This window comes from Bos grunniens, chromosome 14 (genome assembly GCF_055505025.1).
Source record: "Bos grunniens cultivar Pamir isolate PY7600 chromosome 14, Bosgru_T2T1.0, whole genome shotgun sequence".
Classification (NCBI taxonomy): Eukaryota; Metazoa; Chordata; class Mammalia; order Artiodactyla; family Bovidae; genus Bos; species Bos grunniens.
In genome coordinates this window covers 20,559,200-20,573,057 of record NC_141178.1, presented here as the reverse complement: position 1 = coordinate 20,573,057, position 13,858 = coordinate 20,559,200, and the positions used below count along the sequence as shown (strand labels likewise).

Genomic DNA, 13,858 nt, shown 5'->3' with positions numbered 1-13,858 from the left:
GAGCCTGTAGTTCACCAGAGGACCACCTGCAGTTTTTACACCTCTTGTTCCTTACTCTTCCTAGAGGATTTCATCCATTCTCTGGTTCTGACTGCCACCTACACCCTGATGACAACCAAATTTTAATTTCCAGCCCAGATCCTTCTCTTCTGGGCTCCAGACGTGAAATTCCAACTGCCTCCTGGATATCTCTGTTTGGATGTCCCAAGGGTAACTTCAGTTTTACACGTCCTAAATCAAATTTGGCATTTTCTTCCTCCCCACTCAAACTTACTACCTCTCTGGTGCCCCTTTCCTGGGCAATAGTGTCTCGTTTTTGTCCTGTTTCCTCCAGTGAATCAAGCCGAAAACTCAGCAGTCCTGCTCCACATCTCCCTCTTCTTCATGCCTACATCCAATCAATTACCAAATCCTCCTGGTTCTTGGTGTCTCTATTCCAACCTTTCCATGCCTGCCACTGTCAAATTTGCTGCCTTTATTGCTACAAAAGACTTCTCACTGGTGTTAGACCCCAGGCTCTCTGATCCAGCATCCAAACTGGGCCAGAATGAATTTTCTATACTATCATTGCTAAAACCTGTCAGTAGGTCCCCATTGTCCTCAATATAAAAGTTCCACATCTACATTCCTTAGCAGGGCACACAAAGGCCCTTGATGTTTGGGGCTGCTTCCCTTAATATCCTAAACGCCTCATCCCAACTCTCAAATTTGTGAGCGGACAATTCAGAGCATCCTGAATCCCCACCACTCTCTACTCTCCACCTCCACTTCTCCTCTCCTCCAGCTTAGATGCCAACCAAAAGAGCTTTCCCTCACCCCTTCCTTCCTCACCTACCTAGGACACGGTGCACACCCTCTACTTAGCATTCATCACACTACAGTCATGGCTGGCCAGCTCACTTATTTCCTTCTTTCACTGTACTGGAAGCTCCTGTGAGCTGTGTCTTTTTTTATGGTTGTTTCTCAGTGTTCAGCTAGTGCCTGGCATATGGTAGGGCAATGAATGAATGGTGACAATATCCACTGACTGTAAGGAGCAAAGAGAAGACGGCTGGTGGGGACAATGTGTTTTAGTATCCATAAAACTGAACTGAGGGATCTTTATGTGTCAGCCACCTGCCCCACACCTTCCTTCGCAGTTCCAATTGAAGGAGAAACCAGCACCATTACCAGGAGGGTGACCAGCATTTAACTGAAGTACTGCTTACTCCTGCTCAGGGCTTTCTTTCATTCATGCCTAAGATGACAGTTTTCCATGCCTGCTGCTGTAATGATGCAAGTTAAGGGAAAGGATTAGAAGGGTCCATACTTTTGCCTAGGCAGTTGTCCACATTCTGCCTATAACCTCAGTGAATCTTCACAGACAACCTACAATTTTATTTCCTCCATTAAAGAACTGTGACCGCCTAAAGTGTCTGCACTGGACCACAAAGATGATTATGACATGGCCACCATCTTGAAGGAGCTTTTATTTACATACAGTCTACTTGGGGCTTCCCTGGTGGTTCAGACAGTAAAGAATCTGCCTGCAATGAGGGAGACCTGGGTTCAGTCCCTGAGTCAGGAAGATCCCCTGGAGAAGGGAATGGCTACCCACTCCAGCATTCCTGCCTGGATAATTCCAAGGACAGAGGAGCCTGGTGGGCTACAGTCCATGGGGTCGCAAAGAGTTGGACACAACTGAGCGACTAACCCACACACTCATAGTCTATTTGTCTTTATCCTCCCATCCAAGCCTTTTGAGAACAGGGACATCGCCTATCTTATTCATTGCTGTTGTCCCAGTGAATACAACACATAGTAGGTGCTCAACAAATATTTGTTGAATGCAGTAGATAAATGAGCAATACAATGCTTATTGAATGAGGATGTGACCATAGGCAAGGGTATATCTGGGTGAGAGAGAAGACTGGGAGGCTGGGGAAAGTTGGGGGCAGGATGGAATGACCTTTAACCTCCTAGGCAATAGGAGCAAAGGATCATTTTTTAAGGACAGATAATCATGATTGGTCCTGACTTTTGAAAAGCCCACTCTAGTTCCAGTGTGGAGTTTGCCATTGGCGTGCCAGCGGGGCTGGGGTGGGGGCTGTGTGGGGGGAGTGCAGGTGGCACTGATGGCAGCCTGACACAGAGGGACATTTGAGGGGCACAAGTGCGAAGTGAGGGGAGACAGACATTCTGCTCACAACTGGGGACCAACTGAGGAAGACCGTGAAGGCTGGATGGGAGACGAGAAGCCCATATGGGAAGAAGTAAAAACAAGGGCTTTAGTTTAGGTTCCTTTCTGCCTGAGGTGCCCGGGGAACATCTTTCTCCGAATCTCTAGGAATGCTGCCACCACCACAGTGTTCCTCCTACCCCTTTTCTTTCCTGTTTTGAATCACTCCCACAAGCCAGAAATGCTCCCTGCTCCTCAGCGTGCACGAGAACCATGCCAGCAGGCCCCACATTCCTGAGGAAGGGACCCATGGACCTGGAGGGCGGGCTGCGGCCTCCCCGGGGGCAGCTCCCTGACAGGAAGGCAGGCTGGGCACAGACAGGAGCTTCCTCTGCTGCAGCAGGTGCCCAGGGCCAGCTGCTCCAATCCCCTCCAGGCTCACATCAACAGGATGGGACAGCCCAGGCGGAAGGAAGCCCGCAGGGAGGGACGCCCGCCGCTGCAGACAGAAGCCGGGGCAGGGGATGAAGGGGAGACAGGAAGAGCTGCCTGAGCTGCTAAGCTGGCGCCCCTCCAGCAGATGCAGGAGAGGCAGTGACAGGCGGCCATTCAGTCCTCCTTCCCTCTCTCAGTGGGCGTGTCTAGCCCTGGTTGATCCTATTATTATTACTACTACTGTTGTTGGCTAGCCTGGGCCTGTTTCTAAAATATTTAATTCATTGATTTTCTTTTTTTTTTCTTTCTGGCCATGCCCCGAGGCTTGCGGGATCTCAGTTCCGCAACCAGGGGTTGAACCCAGGCTATGGCAGTGAAAGCACCCAGTCCAAACCACTGAAACGCCAAGGGATTCCCTAGTTTATTCCTTTTCTATACTCATTTTTGTGATTATGGGGAAAGAAAAGACACTTACATCATCAGCCTTTCAGTTACACGGAGAAGTGAGGCAACTGGAGGGGAAGGGCAGTGACTTCTGCCCCCTGTTAGCCAGTCCCAAGGAGTGGCTTTAAGTTTGTTTTAAGCCGCGCTATCACCCAAAGGGAGCCGACAAGGAGCCAAAGCAGAACCATAGGCTCGCAGTTCGGAGGCCCCAGACCGCCTCTGACCTGGTTCGGGATGGGGGTTGTGGAGGTGTGGCTGGGGCTTTCGCGGGACCGAGAGCAGGGGGTTTCGTGAATTCGATTTGGCGAGCATTCCCAACGCAACCCACTCCCTGGCTTGCCCTGGCTGGCGCCTCGAGACCCTAGAAGACCCCGCCCCCCCATCACCACCAGCAGTTTCCCGGCAGAGCGTTTCCGGAGGCCGTGGCCCAGGGTAGGTGTGGGGGTAGGGTCTACCTTTGAAACAGCTTGCAGACTGCAATTTAAACTTTACACCGAGCTCAAAACTCGGTTCTGCAACTGAGAGTCGGCTCCAGAGAAAGATTAAAAAACTCTGGCCTATGGCTCCAGCACCCCCACTGGTCTAGTTTTCGGGGCTTCCTGCAGTCCCCACACCATTCTCTCCACAGCCCTGGAGGAAGGATGGGCGGGGCGGACGGGGGCGGGCAACGCCGCCGGCAGTGCAGATGGAGAGGGCGAGCCAGCGCCTGCGGCCCGGGCGTGGGCGGGGGGGCGCAGGAGCAGGTGTCCGCTCGGTGACAGGATTCCCTTTCCCTCGCCTCCTCTTCCCTGGTGCTACCCACAGTTCAACTAGGCAAAAACCCAGCAAATGCTCCAGAAATCCAGCTCGGTCGGTCACCAGGCTCTCCTTTCTCGCCAGGAGCGCAAGAGGACGGGGCGATTCCAAATGCAAATCTCTTGGCTCTGGACCCTTGGCTTGCAGCCGCCGCCTCCCCAGCCTGGCCACCCGGCGTCCCGCCCACCCCGTGGCGGCGGCGGCCCGAGATGGGACCTCGCCCGCGGAGGGGAATGGGCGGAGCGGGCATCCCTCCCCACCTCCCACGTGGGCCCGGCTCTCCTCGGAGAGCCTGGGCGCGCCGCGGCGGCCGCGCCTCCGGGCTGGGCCCGGGTTCCTGGCGCCGCCCCACCCCCGGGCTAGGGAAGGGGACTGCAGGCCGGGGAGGGAAAGTGGGGGTGGGTGAGGGGTGGGGGCCGCGTCCACAGAGTCAGGTGGTGGCGGGAGTTCCCTCGGGCTGGGCCCGGGGAAACGCGCTGCCAGGGGATTGTGTACACGCTCCACTGACACAAGCTTCACGCTGCCGGGCAGCCGCTGATCACGCGTGGCCCCGCGAGCCCATTGGCCGGCGCCTCACACACCTTTGTCGCTGATTGGCCGGCCCTAGGCTCCGCCCCCACCCCCGCCCGCGGCTCGGGGCAGGCTGAGCGGCTACCTGAATGGGGAGGGGGGCAGACGGCGCGGAGCGCGGCGGCGGCGGGAGCGGCGTCGAGTGTCTCCGGGCGCCCGTCTGTGGCCAGGCAGCCAAGGACAGCCTTGCAGCCAGTCAGCTCGTCGCCGGCGGCCGGGCAGCCAACCATGCTCAACTTCGGCGGCGCTTCTCTCCAGCAGGCTACGGTAAGTCACCTGGGGATGCCCCAAGCCCTTCTCTTGCCTCGCTGCGTCCGGGGAGACCCCCGAGCCCCTGACATCAGCCTCGCCTGAGGACAGAGGTTGCAGGGGAGTCATGGAAGAGGAAGAGGGGCTTCCCGCCTGCAGACTGGGCATTGGTGAGGGTGAGTGTGTAGCGGAGCGGGGGGCGGGGGGGAGGTTTCTGGAGAAGCAGGCTGGGAGCTAGAAACGAAGTGAGAGAGGGTCTGGCTCGAGGTGTAAGGAGGGGAAGGGAGCAGCTCTGCTGGGAGACTGGAAGCAGGTGAGGGGTGGGGGAAATGACTGGAGGGGTGGGAAGAGTGAGGAGATTGGGCGGGGGGCGGGGGGCGCTGGCTGCCCTGTCAGCGAGACTAGGAGGCGTGGAAGTACAGGAGAGGGGGACGAGGGGGCCACCCTGCACCTGGCGCCGGGGGGGAAGAGATGCCTCCGTCTGGATAAGGAATGCGCCCCAGGCTGGCAGGGGGCTGCTCTCGAGCATGTGAGGGGTGGGGAGTCAACCGGAGAGGAGAGGGGGGACTCCCCATCTCGGGCGGGGTCTTGAACGGAGGCTTGCAGGACTGGGGCTACCAAGCAGATAGTGGGGGGGCTCTGGGGAGGGGCGCCCGGCGTGGGTGCAAGGGGATGGCACGCGGGCCCGGGGAGTTTACCCCACCCCAGACGTCTGGAGGGGACTCCCTTATCTCCGGAACAGGCAGGCAGGTGGCCTCCTCCGGAGGACGCCTTGGCGGGGGAGGGGGCCTCGGAGCCGCCTTGGCGACAGTAGATGGAAGGGGTGGGAAGTGGGACCCCAGCATCGGGGTGGGAAAGGTGGGCGGGGGAGCCGGGGCTGCGAGACGCGGGGGCCGCGCGCCGAGGCGGGAGCCGCCGGCCGTGGGGCCGCGCGCCTGGAACCGGGCCTGTTGGGGGCTGCACGTCTGGGAACTCGTGGAGATGCTGGGCTCGGCGCGGGGGTGGTGGGGGGGCCGGAGCTGCCGGAAACCGTGGGGACAGGGGGGCGCCGCGTCTTCGGGGCGAGTCGGGGTGGTCTGAGATCCCGCGGGCGGCGTGGGCGGGAAGCGCCGAGGGCTCGGCCGGGTCCCCGGGGGCTGCGGCCGAAGGAGGGCGGGGGCCGGGTTTCCGCGGGGACCTGGCTCCTCCTCCGGCAGCTGAGGCGGAGGCCGGGGGGTGGGCCGGGAACGGATGCGCCCAGGGAGCTTCTCGTCCCCGAGTGACCCAGCCCGAGCCTCCGCCAGGGCGGGAGCGAGGCCCGGCCCCGCTGTCGGTTCCTAAGGGAACGGCGGGGAGCTGGAAGGGGCGGGCGCGCCGGGAGCCGGGCGCCCACGGCCCCGCCCCTCCCCGCAGGCCCGGGCGCGCACGGCCGGGCGGTTGGCGGCGGCGCCCGCGGCCCCTCCCCCGGGCCGTCGCGAGGGCGGGGGCCCCGCGGGCTCAGGAAGTAGGTGAAAGGTGACGGCGCGGCAATTCCCAGTTCACGTTTCCTGCGGCGCCCGGAGCAGCCGCTGATCACGCTTTGTTCACATGCCTCGCCCTCCCTCCTCCTCCTCCGCGCCCCCGCCCTCCGCCGCCCAGCCAATCCCAGCCCGGGCCGCCCGGCTGGCTGGCCAATGACGGGGGCAGGGATGCGGGGACGTGCGAGCGGGCGAGGAATGTTCCCAGTGACTCACCCGCGAGCCTCATTGAGGTTAGGGCGGCCCCATCCGTCTGTCCCCGCCAGCGAGGATCTCCCCCGCCGCCCACCCCCGCCCCTTGTCTGCCTCCCCACGCCCGCGCCTCCGCCCGCTCTTCCCTTTCCTGCCTCCCTCGCGCCCCACTCCTTTTCCTCTCCCCTCCCGGCTTCTCTTCCTGCCCTTCCCAGCGCATACTCTTTCTGTCCTGCCTAGCCTTTTCTCTTTTTTTTCTCTTTTGCACTGGCGTCTTGAGGCTTTTACACATACATGTGCTGTCCGTTGCAGCTTACGTAAAAGGCGCGCGATTATGCAATTGCTTGTTAGCTATATTTCAAGAGCAGTAATAGCTTCTTAAAGGTTTCTACACGAAGGGTTTTTAAACAAGAATTGAGAACAGTTCCTAGCAATGTAAAGAATATTTTTCGGTGTTTTTACAGTCTCTACTTAAGCCAAAAAGTGGGATCATGTTAATGGAAAATTGAAGAGATGGAGAGTGGTAACCATTTTAGTACAGTTTAAGCAACTTTAGTATTAAGCATTAAATATCTGATGGGAGGAGTTGTTCAAATAAATACAAAGCGTGTGCTGTTATTTTTATCCTGGAGCAGTTCTTTAAACAGTTAAAAATAAGATTCTATATTGAATATTGCAGATTCCTTACAGAATTTTTGGCAGATTTTGGTCAAATATTGCAATTTTTGCAATTTTCTGATTTGTGTGTGTGTGTTTGTTTGTGTTATTGCATTAGCTGGTCATAGACTCCTGTTGCAGTTGGCTACTCTGGAAAGAACATAAAATGTTTTTCTTCCAAGCCAAGCAGTTCTCTTTTGAATGACAAGTGGATTGGTATCTTTAATCTTAGGTCCCCTTGATAGTAATAAGTTCCTTGCAAGGTTATCCATGTTCAAGCCTAAGTTTGAGAGGAAGAATGGAGAAGATTTTATCACTACTACTTCATAGTAGGGATGAGAAGAATAAGTTTTATCTTGAAAAGCTGTGCAGATTGTAAGAAAAAAAGCACATTACTCTGAGTGTCATGTGGATGACAACAATATGCTTATAACATGAGTCTTTTGTATTTATAGGAGGAAAGAATGGAAATGATCTGTGAAAGATCAAAAGAGAATGTGTATTCCTGGAACAAAACTGCAGAGAAAAGTGACTTTGAAGCTGTAGAAGCACTTATGTCAATGAGTTGCAGTTGGAAGTCTGATTTTAAGAAATACATTGAAAACAGACCCGTCACTCCAGTGTCTGATACGTCAGAGGAAGAGAATCTGCTTCCTGGTACACCTGATTTTCATACCACAATCCCAGCATTTGTAAGTATTGTTTCAAAGATGAATGTAAATGATAATGCCTCTTACAATTTATATCATGGCCTGGACCGTTCTTCACGCTGTTAACCTGTATTTCTCTTCTCTGTAGTGTTTGACTCCACCTTACAGTCCCTCTGACTTTGAACCTTCTCAAGTGTCAAATCTGATGGCACCAGCGCCACCTACTGGACACTTCAAATCATTGTCAGATACTGCCAAGCCTCATATTGCTGCTGTATCTTTCAAAGAGGAGAAGAACCCCATACCTGCCCCCAAACTCCCCAAGGCTCAGGCAACCAGTGTGATTCGTCATACAGCTGATGCCCAGCTGTGTAACCACCGATCATGCCCTGTGAAAGCAGCCAGCATCCTCAACTATCAGGACAATTCGTTTCGGAAAAGAACCCACCTAAATCCTGAGGCTGCAAGAAAAAACATACCTTGTGCCGCTGTGTCACCAAACAGGTCCAAACGTGAGAGAGACACAGAGGCAGATGTTGAAGAGAAGCCAAGCCCTGCTGCACTTTATGACTTTTCTGTGCCTTCCTCAGAGACCGTCATCTGCCGACCTCAGCCGGCCCCCGCGTCTCCCCAGCAGAAGTCAGTCTTAGTCTCTCCACCCGCAGTGTCCACAGCTGGAGTGCCCCCTATGCCGGTCATCTGCCAGATGGTTCCCCTCCCTGCACACAACCCCGTCGTGACGACAGTCGTCCCCAGCACGCCACCCAGCCAGCCGCCGGCTGTCTGCCCACCTGTCGTATTCATGGGCACTCAGGTGCCCAAGGGCGCCCTCATGTTTGTCGTGCCCCAGCCGGTCGTTCAGAACCCAAAGCCTCCGGTGGTGAGCCCAAATGGCACCAGACTCTCTCCCATTGCCCCTGCTCCCGGGTTTTCCCCTTCCTCAGCGAAAGTCACTCCTCAGATTGACTCATCGAGGATAAGAAGTCACATCTGTAGCCACCCAGGATGCGGCAAGACCTACTTCAAAAGTTCTCATCTGAAGGCCCACATGAGAACGCATACAGGTACCAGCCATTTCTTACTTATGTCTGAGAAATTTGGGTGATGTTTTTTTGACAGTGATCACAAATGTAAACCAGGCATGTTAAGAGAGAACTGGCCTTACCAGCCAGTTCAGTGGATGGTATTCACCAGTGCATGGTCTTCTAAAAGATTTCATTAAGGTGTTTTTGTCTTAATTTCTCAAATGATGATTCTTTTTAAAGAAACGTGTCTTTAAGCTTTAAGTACAATATAGTACATAAAGGACCATGACCTAATAAATGCATAGTAATAAAGATAGGACTTTTTTTTTGTTTCAGGAGAAAAACCTTTTAGCTGTAGCTGGAAAGGTTGTGAAAGGAGGTTTGCCCGTTCAGATGAACTGTCCAGACACCGACGAACCCACACAGGTGAGAAGAAGTTCGCCTGTCCCATGTGTGACCGGCGGTTCATGAGGAGTGACCATTTGACCAAACACGCCCGTCGCCACCTGTCAGCCAAGAAGCTACCGAACTGGCAGATGGAAGTGAGCAAGTTAAATGACATTTCCCTACCTCCAACCCCGGCTCCCACGCAGTAATAGACGGATGGTGAAGAATCAGACTAACTTTAACTTTGGTCACAGCCAGAAGCCAGTGGTGATAGAAAAACGCTTCCGCTGCAGGTCTGTGGCTCTCCAGTGTGGGCTGCAAGCAGAAGCCCCACGGCCTGGGGAGAAGGCCCAGCCTGGGTTAGACGGTAAGAAGTGCTGCGGCCACAGGCAGGTCACCAAGTGGCAGGACTTGTTTCTTATCACATAAGAGAGAGAAGAAAGCTTTTATTCAATATTTTTTGAAGGTTTCAGGTGAGGTCACCCCAACCACCGGTAGCACAGATTTTGAACTTGTGTGCACAATTTGTTGTTTTACTTTCACCATTTATACCTGAGACCAACTTTTCAATGTGATTCTTCAAAAGCACTGGTTTCAAGAGTGTAGAGACTGGAAAACATTACGGTACAGAGATGGAGATGTAAAATTGGTTTTGTATCATCACGAATATTATTATCCTTTCCTAGAGTTACCTTGTTTACTATTCTTAGTCTTTCCATTCAACTTGTGGATGTAGTTGTTAAATATATCTAGAACTAGCATTTTTACACTAGTTGCTGATGTTTGGAATTGAGCAACTGTATATTGCTGAAGAGGTCCCAAAGAATTGGAATCCTCGTTAATTTAATTGCTTTGAAATGTAGCTTCAATTTTTTCTTGCGTTTTTGTTTTAAAAGTTCAACAAATGACTATTACTAGGTATTTTATTATGCTTTGAATCTTAGTTGGTTGCAGTTTCTTGTATAGATTTGAAAATTGTATACCAATGTGTTTTCCATAGACTCTAAAATACACTGCACTTTGTTTAGAAAAAAAATTGAAGATGAAACATATTGTAAAGAAGGGATATTAAGGATTTTAGATAACTCCTTCAAAAAGATGGCTTAGGTCATCAGTAAAGTACCCTTATGTTATGAGGATATAACATGTGCTTTATTGAATTAGAAAGTTAGTGACCATTATTCACAAATGGATAAATGTCCTGTTAATTTATAGAAGTTTTTTTGGGGGGAGGGGAGAATGTGGAACAAGATAGGTAGAAAAATAGAACATTCACTTTTGTTAACAGTATTTCTGTTATATTCTGTTGTGTAGTGGATGATGTAAAACAAAAGTCAACTGTTGAAAACATGTAGTGAAACTGTCGCTGTGTCTTTCCATTTAACATTTTTCTCTATATTGGGTATAGATTTCTGCCATCAAAACTTTGGACCCTTGGAAAACAAAAAAGAACTTTTAATTAAAAAAAATCCTTGTGATTTACAATTTGCACAATATTTCTTTTGTTGTACTTTATATCTTGTTTACAATAAAGAATTTCCTTTGGTATATACAATTGGTTGATTGTATTTGTTGAAAACTATTTTCACTTTAACCTTGACGTTGATCACTGTGGAGCTAAGATTTATGGTTAATTTCTCTTAAGAACCTCATTCAAAATTGAGGTTTTTGAATGCAGGAGTTTATCTTTCACATGAGTAATCAAATTGGTGAGTATGCAGAGCAAGGACAGGGAAGTCCCTGGTGGTCAAAAGGTTAGGATAGGACTTGGCACTCCTTGCCAGGGGCCTGGGTTGGGGAGCTAAGATCCTGCAAGTCACCTGAGGTGGCCAAAATAATAATGATAAAATCTAATTTTAAAAAAGACAAGATATCTACCTATATATTTGTTGACAATACGTGAGCCTGCCTTTTCTAAGAAAGCAATCCATTTTAATTTTTAAACATTTTTGTACGTTTTGGTGATTTAGGGTTGAAATACAGCCCCAGCTTTCCGTAAAACCTTAAGTGGCACCGAATTAGAGAACAGCACAGTGAGTAATTACAAGTTATGAGATTGCTGTAAAATGAAAAGAAGGCTGACCTATTAAATAGAGTAAATTACTCATCTCTAGAAGTTAGATTAACTCAGACCATTAAGTGAGAGCTTAAATGCAATAAGCATACCAGCACTTAAGCTGCATGAAAGCTAATACACCTCCGAAGAGATGCGCTCACTAGTCACTCATGAGTACAACTAGAAGATGTAAATGCCACTTGGTCTATGGTGTATAATTTTGGAGATTAGTACTTTAATTTGCTCTGAGATCACCTTGTCATGAGACAACATCTTCCACGGTGTTCAACTTACTGGTTGACCTGGTCTGGCTCGCTGCTGAGTGCCATGGCGAGGGGCAGTGTGCTCACTTGGCACCAAGTGTAGGACAGGCATCCTGACCCCTCCAGGCACCTGCTGCTGCTTTTCCAGGAAACATACCAACTAAGCACAGTGCAGCTGCTGGAGGGGGCCTTGCCATTGTGTAGTGTCTTGTGTTGGGACCTGCACCGTCCTAATCCCTAGGGTTTCTCAGAGTGGCAGGTCTTCAAAGTGGGAAGAGAGGGAGAGGGCTGAAGCATTCTCTGCCTGGCCCAAAGCCAGTCTGTGGTAATGACAAAGCCAGTGGAACTGGGCCACCCACTGCTATGTTCTGCCCAATCCTAGTTGACACCTGACACTTTTCCTTAGAAATCTTGTAAATCAGATTATTTGAATAAAGTATTATCTTTGAGTTCAGTGTTGAGGCAGACTCTGATCTTGATGCAAAAGTTGCCCCCAGACAAGTGCCATTTGTAGCATGTTATAATAACATGGTATTAAGAGTAGCTTTGTGCTGTACTTAGTCACTCAGTCATGTTTGACTCTGTGACCCCATGAGCAGTAGCCTGCCAGGCTCCTCTGTCCATGGGGATTCTCCAGGCAAGAGTACTGGAGTGGGTTGCCATGCCCTCCTGCAGGGGATCTTCCCAACCCAGGGATCGAACCCAGGTCTCTCACAGGTAGGCAGATTCTTTACTATCTAAGCCATCAGGGAGGACCAGTGTAGCTTTCAGTTCAGTTTAGTTCAGTCGCTCAGTCCTTTGCGACCCCATGAACCACAGAACGCCAGGCCTTCCTGTCCATCACCAAGTCCCGGAGTTCACCCAAACCAATGTTCATTGAGTCGGTGACGCCATCCAACTATCTCATCCTCTGTCGTTCCCCTTCTCCTCCTGCCCTCAATCTTTCCCAGCATCAGGGTCTTTTCCAATGAGTCAGCTCTTCGCGTCAGTTGGCCAAAGTATTGGAGTTTCAGCTTCAACATCAGTCCTTCCAATGAACACCCAGGACTGATCTCCTTTAGGATGGACTGGTTGGATCTCCTTGCAGTCCAAGGGACTCTCAAGAGTCTTCTCCAACACCATAGTTCAAAAGCATCAATTCTTCAGCGCTCAGCTTTCTTTATAGTCCAACTCACATCCACTCATGACCACTGGAAAAATCATAGCCTTGACTAGACGGACCTTTGTTGGCAAAGTAATGTCTCTGCTTTTGAATATGCTGTCTAGGTTGGTCATAACTTTCCTTCCAAGGAGTAAGTGTCTTTTAATTTCATGGCTGCAATCACCATCTGCAGTGATTTTGGAGCCCCCCAAAATAAAATCAGCCACTGTTTCCACTGTATCCCCATCTATTCGCCATGAAGTGATAGGACCGGATACCTTGATCTTACTTTTCTGAATGTTGAGCTTTAAGCCAACTTTTTCACTCTCCACTTTCACTTTCATCAAGAGGTTCTTCAGTTCTTCACTTTCTGCCATAAGGGTGGTGTCATCTGCATATCTGAGGTGATTGATATTTCTCCCGGCAATCTTGATTCCAGCTTGTGCTTCTTCCAGTCCAACGTTTCTCATGATGTACTCTGCATATAAGTTAAATAAGCAGGGTGACAATATACAGCCTTGACGTACTCGTTTTCCTATTTGGAACCAGTCTGTTGTTCCATGTCCAGTTCTAACTGTTGCTTCCTGACCTGCATACAAATTTCTCAAGAGGCAGATCAGGTGGTCTGGTATTCCCATCTCTTGAAGAATTTTCCACAGTTTATTGTGATCCACACAATCAAAGGCTTTGGCATAGTCAATAAAGCAGAAATAGATGTTTTTCTGGAACTTTCTTGCTTTTTCGATGATCCAGTGGATGTTGGCAATTTGATCTCTGGTTCCTCTGCCTTTTCTAAAACCAGCTTGAACATCTGGAATTTCACAGTTCACATATTGCTGAAGCCTGGCTTGGAGAATTTTGAGCATTACTTTACTAGCATGTGAGATGAGTGCAATTGTGCAGTAGTTTGAGCATTCTTCGGCATTTCCTTTCTTTGGGATTGGAATGAAAACTGACCTTTTCCAGTCCTGTGGCCATTGCTGAGTTTTCCAGATTTGCTGGCACATTGAGTGCAGCACTTTCACAGCATCATCTTTCAGGATTTGAAATAGTTCAACTGGAATTCCATCACCTCCACTAGCTTTGTTCGTAGTGATGCTTTCTAAGGCCCACTTGACTTCACATTCCAGGATATCTGGCTCTAGGTGAGTGATCACACCATTGTGATTATCTGGGTCGTGAAGATCTTTTTTGTACAGTTCTTCTGTGTGTTCTTGCCACCTCTTAGTATCTTCTGTTTCTGTTAGGTCCATACTGTTTCTGGCCCTTTATCGAGCCTATCTTTGCATGAGATGTTCCCTTGGTATCTCTAATTTTCTTGAAGAGATCTCTAGTGTTTC

General features: G+C 50.8%; 1 protein-coding gene across 2 annotated transcripts; it reads left to right on the top strand.

The window, feature by feature from the left end:
* Positions 1-4,505: 4,505 nt before the first annotated feature.
* On the top strand, positions 4,506-10,613 carry KLF10 (KLF transcription factor 10). Of its 2 annotated transcripts, none has more exons than XM_086335327.1 (4): positions 4,506-4,669; positions 7,452-7,688; positions 7,795-8,710; positions 9,008-10,613. In XM_086335327.1, the coding sequence occupies exons 1-4, from the start codon at positions 4,631-4,633 to the stop codon at positions 9,265-9,267; spliced, it is 1,452 nt and encodes a 483-aa protein (XP_086191453.1). In that variant the 5' UTR covers positions 4,506-4,630; the 3' UTR covers positions 9,268-10,613. The 2 variants fall into 2 exon arrangements, with proteins under 2 accessions (XP_086191453.1, XP_086191455.1); XM_086335329.1 differs by having other exon boundaries at positions 4,662-4,827.
* The last annotated feature ends 3,245 nt before the right edge of the window (positions 10,614-13,858 follow it).